Source organism: Eufriesea mexicana, unplaced genomic scaffold (genome assembly GCF_001483705.2).
Source record: "Eufriesea mexicana isolate 0111107269 unplaced genomic scaffold, ASM148370v2 scaffold2928, whole genome shotgun sequence".
In the NCBI taxonomy this organism is placed as follows: domain Eukaryota; kingdom Metazoa; phylum Arthropoda; class Insecta; order Hymenoptera; family Apidae; genus Eufriesea; species Eufriesea mexicana.
In genome coordinates, this window is record NW_016911035.1 from 484603 (window position 1) to 495765 (window position 11163).

Consider the following 11163-nt stretch of genomic DNA (forward strand, 5'->3'; position numbering starts at 1 on the left):
CTTATCGAACAAGTTTATTTACAAATTTTACGATACGAAAATTTTTGTTATCTCGAGGATACCTGTGCGAACGCTGTTCAATGAGCAGGCATGGAAAATAACATCGTATATTATACGAGTACTTACGCGTATGCAGTTTCTTCTTGAAAGAAGGGAAGAGATAAATAACTCGAAGCGGTGGTAAAGAATAATTTATAAAATTTGAGCGTCGAATAAGCATAGGATAATAAATTACACGGAAAACTTGCGAGATTAAGGCTCGAGATAAAAGAGGGTAGACCCGTTCATTCATCAATGAACTCTAATTACGGCTAAGAAGCACAACCACGATTAAACCTCGTTTCGGGCCACGTTCGTAACAACTTTTAATTGCACTTCGCCGATTTTCCCTGAACGAAAAGTGGAGTCTGCTGGTGGAATAGCGGCGTAAGAAGAGGCCAAGTAGAAGACCAAAAGGAATAAAGGGTAAAAGGGTACAAAAGGTTGCGGAGAAACGTTAGGCTCCGCGTCCACGGTAATCGATAATTCGACTTTCGATCCAGAAACCAGGTTCGCGCGTTCTTCGGTAAAAGCGTGTATGAGTCGAGGTCAAAGTGTCATGAAAGGTTAACGGTAGTTGAACGAGTTCACCCTAGAGTTAGACATCAATTTTAGCCTGTATATCGTGGCTCCTGCAGTTTAATGATCTTACTTACTCGGACGGGCTTTTCCATTATTAGTTTGCTCACTGGTAAATTCATCAGCCCATGTATCTAGAGCAAAGACACCGATCGCATTGATTTGATACGATGTGATTGAGAACGTCGGGGAACAAAGTACACCTGCCACTGAGCAGAAACCCTCTAAACCGGAGCGTTGGTAGCGAAGACTCAGTCAGAAATATTAAAGAATATATGGAAGAAGAGAAGAAGACAAGGTACCGGTCCAGAAATTATTACGAAAAAGAACAAACCTTTTTCTTCCTGCAGGAACTGCGGCGAACCTCGACATGAGCAGGCTTGTTTGCCGCGGGTAATACCCGAACAGAATCTATATCGTCGTTATTAACTATTCCAACGAATACAAGATCCTGCCACGAGGAATTCAATAACGAACCAGCTGGTTGGAAAGAAATTTTCAATACGTAAAATCAATGTATCATGCATAATCGGCCCTCCGCGTCGAAATTTCCTGATACAGTACATGATCCGGAACGTTTAATTCAAACGTTTAAGGATAAGAGTAGGGCGTGCAACGTATGTAAATGGAAATTGCGTCCGAACATGGAATACAGATATCCACTAATGGACAAGCGGTCGAGTGTCATAGCAGCAATTGCAGTCACAACTGCGTTTAGAAATGACGACATTGGGTGCCGGTGCAGTTTGCGTTCGACATCCACTGTTCTTCGGAGGGGAAGGTAAATACTAGAGTAAAGTAGTATCGACCGATAGTTCCGTAAATAAAGGCCAATCGTGAGTGTTAGAGACACAAATACGTTTTGACCATATCGTCATTCGTATAGATTTATAGTGTTTCGAAATTGATGTTATTCTGTCTACTTTCCAGTGGCTTCGCTAGAAAATGATCCATCGTACATTCTTACGTTTAACCCTTTGCACTCGTCGATTTTTTGGCTAGAGAAGAGTAGAAATTCAAAAATTCTCTACTAAGAAACTGACGATATCTTTTTAAGCAGTAAACAAAGAATTGTATAATAACAGAATTGTAGAATTATTTCATTTCGATACCTCGTACACCGTTAAATTGCATTAAATTTGATATATTAATTAATATCGATCTTCCAAATTTGATGAAATGGTGACTGAAGTTCACCTCTCGAGTGCAAAGGGTTAAGGTAATCGCGTTTGGAAACAGAGGTATATTTCTTTCTTTAATCTCCGTTATTAGTTAATACATACATTTATTCGAGAAACTTGCACAATGGTATCATCTTTGCGATATAATTGTAAATATGAACAATAGACAAAGAACTTTCCATCATATTCTCTCATCAGCGATATTATCAAAGTTTAATATTCATTGAACAATTGCGGAAATGGATCAATTGCCTTCTAGTATTATTCGTTTACAAACGATCGAAACGGAAGTAGATAATATTATAAGTTAATTTTCCACCTGCTTGCATTCATTCAAAATCGATAAATGACGCTGATCGGACGATTAATCAATCGCAGTAATTTCACTACCTGTGCAATGAAGTATCGCGAAGTTCGCTATTATACATTTGTATTAACATTTACTCTGTTCTGATATATATTGTTGAAACGTACTAATTCGCATTCCCGACTGTAGCCAGTCCATCTAAACCCAAATCCAGTTATCGTTCAATTTCCACAATAGCCTTGAGACTCTGGTTAACTTTATTAGAGTTCAACAACTCGAAACAACTTCCTACAACACAGTTGATCAATGCAACGAATTGAGATGTGTTCGCTGGTGTATAGAAAACGGCCAGCGGATTTATAATGAGGAAACTTCGATAACAAACTTCGATGGAGATTTACAACTACTCCATAACGTTATACAAAAACCGAAGCCACTCGATGAAGCAATCTCGACGGATTACTTGTTGTTTACCCGATTTCACCTGTCAGGCGTGCATGTCGTATCATAGGGAACTACATCGAATGTTTAAAACTATATTGCCGATTAAAAGTTAGATATGCTTTTCAGTTTGTATGAAGTACTGCATTTTAAGTCAATAAATGTTGCTTATTAAGGCGTTAAATGTAAATAAAGTTTACCAAATGTGTGTATACGCATAGGTTAATACGAATCATGTTGCATCAACGAATTCAGAACCTATCTACCACACTCACGAGATTTATGGTACGTTTTACGCATTTTCTCCGTTTTCTTTCATATTTCTCCTTATCTACCTTTTTACATGTAACGTGTCGCCTCACGACATTTGTGGTATAAAAAGATTCTCGTTCGATGAATGTAAAAGCATTCAAAGCGGCAGAGTATTATAAAGCTTCTCATACCACTTCAAAGTACCACAAAATTCATTCGAGATTAGGGAACGCATTTTGGGAGTGTATATCCATGGAAAATGTCAAACGTACCTACGAAATTCGATGAAAAATTAATAAATAAGTAAGATATCTTCATTTATTAATATGTAAAACTGTGGTTAACTTCTAGTTTTCGGTACATTAGATCCATGCATTAGACATGTGTCTACACCACACGATGCTGTAAAACACATGTAATTGCAGAGCTGTTAGGTAAGTGGACATCTAGGTCAGAGTATAAAGTTTAAGGGTTACTACTGAAATTTGCATATAGACGTGGCCTAAGGAATAATAAAACGTTCGTCATTTGGAGAAAACAGTATATATATAAGATACAACATGCTTGTGCATATCATTTATTTCTATGTAATACAACCTAAATGCGTATATGTATCTATCTTTATCAAACACAAAATATAAATGTACAATCAAATAATGCACAAATATAATTCAACGAATATATTTTAACAAATAAAAGAAATTAATCGAACGATAATATTAAAAAAGTCACGAGATAATGAATGATCGATTACCACTGTTTCCTCTACAAGTACAACTGTGTCAAAATTTCTCGCTTTTGTTAATATATACAAGATGAATTTTTATATATACTTATGATAATTGATTCAAATTTACATTAATAGTATAGATTTAAAATAAATATACATTTTGTACAAAATACAGTGAATAAATTCTAATACGTACATTTTTGTTTGAAATAGTAGAATTATTCACCACGAGAGGGCTAGTATAATTGACGTTTGGACAAACGGAAGTCACAGTGCTGCCATCATAAAGTCTTTTTAGGTTGTTTTCGTGGCAAGCACGCTTTCTTCGAGGTAAGAATTCAATATTTTTAAAAATTTTTGTCATTCAAAGTGTTTCCATAAACATAAATTGAATTTAAATTAAATAATCAGTATTTGTTGGTACAATATTACATAATCAAACAATTAAACAAAAGGATTTCAAAAACAATTGCAGTACGATACGTTGCTAGAACACAAGTTCATAAACGAAATGTCTATTGTGAAATTTTCTAGTCACTTTTACATATTTTATTAAACTTAACATTAAAAAATTGTAGGAAACAAACAAATTTGAAACTTAAAAAATTAATTGTCAAACGGAACGATACTGCTGAGTACATATTTTGTAATGCTTCTATTTTACATTGTATTTTTTCTTTCAATGTCCGATATATTTTTATGATCTAAGGCACACCACGATGCAGATATTTGTGAAAACTTTGACGGGTAAAACCATCACCCTTGAAGTAGAATCATCAGATACTATTGAAAATGTGAAAGCTAAAATCCAAGATAAAGAAGGCATTCCACCAGATCAACAACGTCTCATTTTTGCTGGAAAGCAATTAGAAGATGGACGTACCCTGTCAGATTACAATATTCAAAAAGGTATGGTGTAACTTTTTTAAAAAAATATTTTATTTTAAACATTTTATACACTTCCTAACCTATAATAATAACGTTTTATACTTTGTCCAGAATCTACTTTGCATCTTGTTCTTCGTCTTCGTGGTGGTGTCATTGAGCCCACCTTGCGTATTCTTGCACAGAAATACAACTGTGAAAAAATGATTTGTAGAAAATGTTATGCTCGCCTTCATCCGCGTGCAACTAATTGTCGTAAAAAGAAATGTGGCCATACAAACAACATCCGACCAAAAAAGAAGCTAAAGTAAACTATATGCTTAACTTTTACTTCTATTCTCTCAATTTACCAATTTATGTATCCCTTAAAAATGATTTTAATAAAAGATACATGAGTAATTAAATTTTTTGTGTATTTTATTATGTACATGAATATTTACAAAAACACAAAACAGATTTTTTTACATGATGGACTGAGTTTGGATATATTTATCTTCTCAACAACTATTGTGCTGTGTAACTTTTATACAAATCAATATCATGACTTGGCATGGAACCACCTACCTACATAATACACAATTTTAATATGACAGGAATGTTTAAAAATTGTAAACAATATATACTCACCACAGCTCTTTTAACATATTGCTCATATATACTTATATTAAACTCCTTTACTGTGTGCTGTATAACTTTCATACAAATCAATATCATTAGAACTTGGCATGGAACCACCTACCTATATAATACATATAATTTTAATATAACAGAAATGTTTAAAAATTGTAAACAATATATACTCACCACAGCTCTTTTAACATATTGCTCGTATATACTTATACTAGACTCCTTTACTGTGGGTAGTTGAATCACGGTAGTTGCTACCTCAGGAAATGATACTTGTTGAGTTAATTTCAAACGCAGTTTCATATAATCTGTGGGATGTATTGCAGTGCGTCCAATCAAAGCAAATCTGTTAAGAATATTTTATATTAAAACAATATTCTACAACTGTGAAAGAAAACTATTTTTACCTTTTATACAATATGACATCATTTCTTTCTGGATATTTTGGTTGAACACCATACACTTCTTTCATGGATGGAAATAATGATTCAAAAGATGTAAATTCTGAACTTTCTTTCAAATTTATAAATTGAGAATCATTAATATGTTGATGATTTTCATCTTCATCTGAACTTGAATCATCACTAGAACTACAAGATATAATATATAAAATTAACATTTAAGTAATCGCATAAAATAATTCGATTTATATTACCTTGCACTTGATGTTGTACTACTGGTACTACTTTGTCCAGTCATTGAAGGATTCTTCATATTTAGATTTTTATTACCAGTCTCTTCCCTTCTTCTACCTGGTCGTACTCGTACTGCAAATGGACTATAACTGGTTGTAAAATGCGGCATAAAATCTCTAACAGAATGACTAATTTTATATGCGTAAACTTCAGAAAGTAAGGACAGTTCGGACGGTCTGTAAGAAGTAATTTAGAATATAAGAAACAACAACATAGTTATATTTACATCATAAGATGTTTCGATACCTATGGTAATCGTAATAAACATCAATCATCTCTTCCATTGAGTTCTGAACTTGTATTATTTCTGAACATGTTTTTGTTATTTCATGTAAGGCATATGGAAGACACTTTAATACGGCAGTATCCCACCACTGCGTTAAAAGCTTTGTTCTGCGAGTATAACGACAAGCAGGTTTATGATGAAGGTAATAATCTGTTAGAAGCTCCCAAATTGGGGGTTTTCCCTCTTCAGGTATAAATAAACCTTATGAAAGATATTTAAATATACATTTTATTTGTAACTTTGGCCCGTTTGATGCGATTTAATTATATATGTATTTACCCAAGAATAAATTAATTGTATGTTGCTTTTCTTGATCACTAAAAGTGTTACTATAATATCTACTGAGAGTTTGCATAATATCGTTACCCTGGCTAGTCCATGGTGCAGTTTTTCTAAATCATAAGAAAAGAACACTAATAAATGAAATTATATCCAACATTATATTATCTTACCTATAAGTTTTTATTCTATGCACCAATTGAGAACCACCATATTGTAATGCTAATGTATCACCATGATCCTCATATAATTCTTCTAACATTCTTACACAATCCGAATCAAATTCCAATTTAGGCGATTCTAATACCCCTAAAGCACATAATTGAAATCCCAAAGCACATTTTCCTATCGCAAATTGCGCTGTATTTGTACGGTCCAGACAATCAACGCAATTTGTTCTAATAATACCAGTTTGCAATGTACACATTTTATTGAAACATTGTCTTACTTTAATTTCTATGTAATTTAATTCATCATGCTTATTTTCTTTGATAATTTTAGAATCAGTATTACAGGTGACAAATAAATTATTACCATCTATAGTTGTAAAATTTGTATAATTTTGTACACTATATGCATTAACTGAACAATTTGTATTTGAATTCATTTTGTGAAATTTTTTAATATTATTGGCTTGTGGAGAAAATAAGTTCCTTTGACTGTAATATGGATTTTGTGATTGAAAAATACCAGTTTTCAAAACTGCATTATGTGCTATATTCGCCAAACGTGCCATAACATTAGACGTTTTCCTGAAAAGAATTACATTATTATAACTAATGTTTTCATTTGACACTTTTACCATTGCAACATAAAATAATTATAATTGTACCTTTTGTTCATTCGTGCCATATCAAAACTTATATACTGAATATGATGTTCTGGAGATAAAAATTGATTTAAATATTTAACAGCCATGCATAATTCTTCACTTAATGTACTTTCATGTTTCTTTTTTTCACGTTTCTTAACAAGATTGAGAATTATAACTGGGGAACCATATCTTCTTAGAAGTTGATTAAAATGTGCACCTAAGTTTTTTTTAATGGTAAAATGTTAATTATATGATAGATGTAACAGTAGATTCTAACTTCTATACCTGCTGTTTCTACATAAGGATCAGCCAAATCACAAGTGATTGTAGGTTTAGGAACCATTTTACTAACATCTTGACTCCAGTGTCCAGGAACTGACCCACGCATTTGAACAAAAGAACTAAAACGACCCTTACTTAAAGAACTCACTCCAGAATCATGTACAATTTGTTCTGTTTCTACTTCATTTGCAACATCTCCCTTAAACAACAAAATTGTATTGTAATAATATACAATTATAATAAAGGGTAACAAAAATAATTTAATTGCACATACATCAAAATTTGCTCCACGTTTCAAAAATCTGGTACCTGCATACTTGTTACTTCTTCTAGCTATAATAGTTACATACATAGATCTTCCAAAAATACTAACATTTGATTGACCAATAAAGCCATGTGTAATATATAAAATCCAGTCACGATGCAAGTTTTTTTCTACTGGTCTTAATAAATGTGAATTCCACACAAATCGGCGATGTGGATTACTTCGTACACCATAATCGACATATTTTTCTATGTTGCTGAAAGTGTTACCAATTGAGTATTTGTCGTTCAATAATTTATTAGTTGTTTATTATAACAGACCTATTGTTTTGATAATTTTTTTTAAATGTCCACATATTAAAAAAGGCTTCTGCATCCTCAGTATCATCATTCTGCGTTTGACTTGAATCTTTGTCATTTGTATTGAAAATATCAAGTTTAATGTGTTTTGGTGGAGTCATATTATTTTGTAAAGTATGTGTTAAGTCATAAGAATAACTAAAATAGAAGTTACTACTCAGATCTATGCTTTGAAACATCTTTACGTATCTTTGTTCATCTGGATGAAAGACACGAATAGTGTCATTTGGTATATAGATCATTGAAGTATCTTCTATCTTATATATTGTATGGTGACCAATTACAGCTACCCTTCGTCGTTTGGTAACCAGAATTATATAGTATCCTTCCAAAAAACATACGAAACCTAACAAAATAGTTTTAAACCATTAGTTACTTTGTCAATATAAATAAATTCTTAATTGTATTTATCATAACAACTAAGGTATTGTGCATATAACATGCTTAATTTTCTAATCACAAATAAAATGGCATGCAAATATAATTTCATATTATATCATGCTAAAGACATACATAGGTTTTAATATGTTACACATAATGTATTTATATGGGTATAATATTCGATATTATGTTATATTATATAAAAATTTAATTTTAAATATTATATTTTTTATTTAATACATTATAATAAAGATGACACAGAATATGACAATTGTTACATAAAATCTATATTTTTATTCACTTTGTATATTGACTTAATATTCAGATTTAATTGCATAACTTAATATACATATTTCATTATTAAGTTATTTAATATAAGTTGTTTTGTTTCAAACATATAATGTTTGTCTTTGATTATTAAACTCAATGGTCCTTACCAAGGAGACCAAAAGCTGGTACATGTCGGGGAAAAGTATCTCTCTGCCACATTGTTTTCCAGGTGAATTTAGTTTGAGTTGGTTTGTGCAATGGTTTTTGATAGTCTTGGTGTTCAGATTCTTCTGATACACCATTGTCAGATGTAGATTCTTTATGAATGTTGCCTTTGTTAGCAAGCAAATATATGGAAACTAAGTTTTGTATAATGTTTCAGCAATATTCTTATTCCAATATTATTGTATATATCTATTATTTTGGATCTAATATTATAATGCAATAAACATGCAGCCAAAATATAAACCATGCAAAATTAAAAAGCATAAGCTATATCTATACCATTATAGTAACTATATATGAATAAGAAATAAAACACTAATATTATATTATTATTCTTTGCATCTTGTACATGATCATGAGTAATCCATAATTATTAAAAAATATAAAAATTTTTCATGTTGTGCAAGTGTGTACGTGCATTGATAATTTATACATTAAGAAACAAACAAATCAATATTGCTTACCAACAATTCCAAAAGCTGAGACAATTCTAGCAACACCACCAATATTATTTCGTTGTCCAGCACGAGTACGATTGCCTATGTCTATCATATTAACAAGATCTTTTATTTCATCTTGAGTATATTCCCTTTTATCATCTACGACAACTAATTCTTTCGGTTCCATACGGTCTATTTTTAAAACTCGAAAACGTGTCAAAGTATTATTTGACCCCATTAAATAAAATCTCTGGAATATAAATTATATTATAGTTTCAAGAATATTTAAATAATTTATTATTTATAAAATAAACTTACAGACTTTGTCTCATAAAGAGCAATTTTTTGTATTGAAGAAATAATTGGATGAAATACTATAGTCGGCGTAATATTTTTATCCATTGCAAATGAATATAAGCTTAAAAATATTTATACTTTCTTTTTCAATAGTAATAATTTTCTTTAAAATTCTTCGTATATCTGTCAAATTAATGTTTAATATAACCACGGATAAGATTGTACATAGACTCAACATCTTATAGAACAATACGTTGACGTTGGACAAATTGGAATGCCGAATAAAATATATTAGAAGATTTATAGTGCCTTCTACATATTAACAAACTTAGAATTGTATTCATCTGATTTATCAAATCATACTAAATAGATATAAAAAAAAAAATCATTTCTTGTTATGTTTACGACAGAAATTATATAAAAAGTTACAGGATTTATTTAACTCTCTCAACCAGAAATATTCAGAGATATAAAAATATATCCTTTCGCAAAAGTATTGAAAAACTATATCGTATTATGTAAAATGAAATATTTATGAATAAAAATTAAAGTTTTTATATTTTTCTTGTATCTTAACATAAGCAAGTGTAATTATTTTAAGAAATTAAGGATATCTCAACGTAATCATAACACAAACGACTCGTCTATAATCTTGCATCTGTGTAAACATAGACGAAATACAGAATAGATCTATGAATCAATGGATTTTTTGTTGCAGTTTTGATAGCATTCCCAATATTAAGTATTCAGCATAGTGTAAAATTGTAACGTTCATAATTGAAGTTAAAATTAAATTTTAATATGAAATTGTAAACAAGGTATAGGATAGAATACTTTGTAGTAGTAAACGAGTACTACTTTGTAGTATACATACATAATACCGTCGACTTGTGATTATCCGATCCCAATTTTTTAGATTAACTGTACTGTTCATTGTACATATGGATTATTATTTAAATACTTTTTCTTTTACTAATTTGTTTTTCTATTCATTATAAATAACAAATAGTTCATGCTTTCAAATTAACCAAGTAATTGTTTATTCGCCTAAGGGTTTTATCCCACAGGAGCCGATCAATTAAGAGTCAACTGTGTAAATTTGTATTTAATTATATTTAAAAAATTTGTTGATTTAATGAGAGGAATTAGGCTTTCTCATAAGGAAAATTCTATTCTCTATCAACTAAAAATTACGTTTGCATATTTTGCAATGTCATATTTAAAGGTGATATCGATTTCTGAAACTTCATTTTTCAAAAATTTATTTAAATATTATCTTATTAAAAGTCCTTTTAATTAAACATATAATAATAGTAAAATTTCATTGATTACAAGCCTATAAAGCATTAATTTTATACATTTTTATTAATGTATGTAAGTAATTAAAATAAATCCTTATTTAATCATAGTTATATTATTTTGTTTCATAGAAACAAAATATTCATTATGTTTGTAATATTCATCACAGGATGGAACAAAATAATAAATCTAGTAGGTATTTCACAAAAACAGTTGGGAGAAAATAATTA

The 11163-nt window shown here is 30.6% G+C and overlaps 2 protein-coding genes across 2 annotated transcripts; one reads left to right on the forward strand and one right to left on the reverse strand.

Moving 5' to 3' along the window:
* The first annotated feature begins 3784 nt into the window (after positions 1 to 3784).
* On the forward strand, positions 3785 to 4818 carry RpL40 (ribosomal protein L40). Its single transcript, XM_017904581.1, has 3 exons — positions 3785 to 3859; positions 4239 to 4438; positions 4529 to 4818. The coding sequence occupies exons 2-3, from the start codon at positions 4249 to 4251 to the stop codon at positions 4723 to 4725; spliced, it is 387 nt and encodes a 128-aa protein (XP_017760070.1). The 5' UTR covers positions 3785 to 3859; positions 4239 to 4248; the 3' UTR covers positions 4726 to 4818.
* Positions 4819 to 4890: 72 nt separating this feature from the next.
* FIG4 (polyphosphoinositide phosphatase FIG4) lies at positions 4891 to 9739 on the reverse strand. The gene is made up of 15 exons (XM_017904585.1): positions 9656 to 9739; positions 9362 to 9587; positions 8840 to 9004; positions 7983 to 8367; positions 7672 to 7918; positions 7401 to 7596; positions 7134 to 7332; positions 6475 to 7053; positions 6302 to 6414; positions 5983 to 6223; positions 5697 to 5912; positions 5449 to 5631; positions 5219 to 5387; positions 5042 to 5153; positions 4891 to 4978 (listed from the first exon to the last, which is right to left on the reverse strand). The coding sequence occupies exons 1-14, from the start codon at positions 9737 to 9739 to the stop codon at positions 5079 to 5081; spliced, it is 3078 nt and encodes a 1025-aa protein (XP_017760074.1). The 3' UTR covers positions 4891 to 4978; positions 5042 to 5078.
* Between the last annotated feature and the right edge of the window lie 1424 nt (positions 9740 to 11163).

Excerpts from the sequence above, each read along its gene's own strand:
- RpL40 (XM_017904581.1), top strand. The coding sequence starts at position 4,249 with ATGCAGATATTTGTGAAAACTTTGACGGGTAAAACCATCACCCTTGAA. Across the intron at positions 4,439-4,528 it reads AGATTACAATATTCAAAAAG|AATCTACTTTGCATCTTGTT; the intron begins GTATGGTGTAAC and ends TACTTTGTCCAG.
- FIG4 (XM_017904585.1), bottom strand. The coding sequence starts at position 9,739 with ATGGATAAAAATATTACGCCGACTATAGTATTTCATCCAATTATTTCT. Across the intron at positions 6,224-6,301 it reads TACAATTAATTTATTCTTGG|GTTTATTTATACCTGAAGAG; the intron begins GTAAATACATAT and ends ATCTTTCATAAG. Across the intron at positions 5,154-5,218 it reads AATATGTTAAAAGAGCTGTG|GTAGGTGGTTCCATGCCAAG; the intron begins GTGAGTATATAT and ends TGTATTATATAG.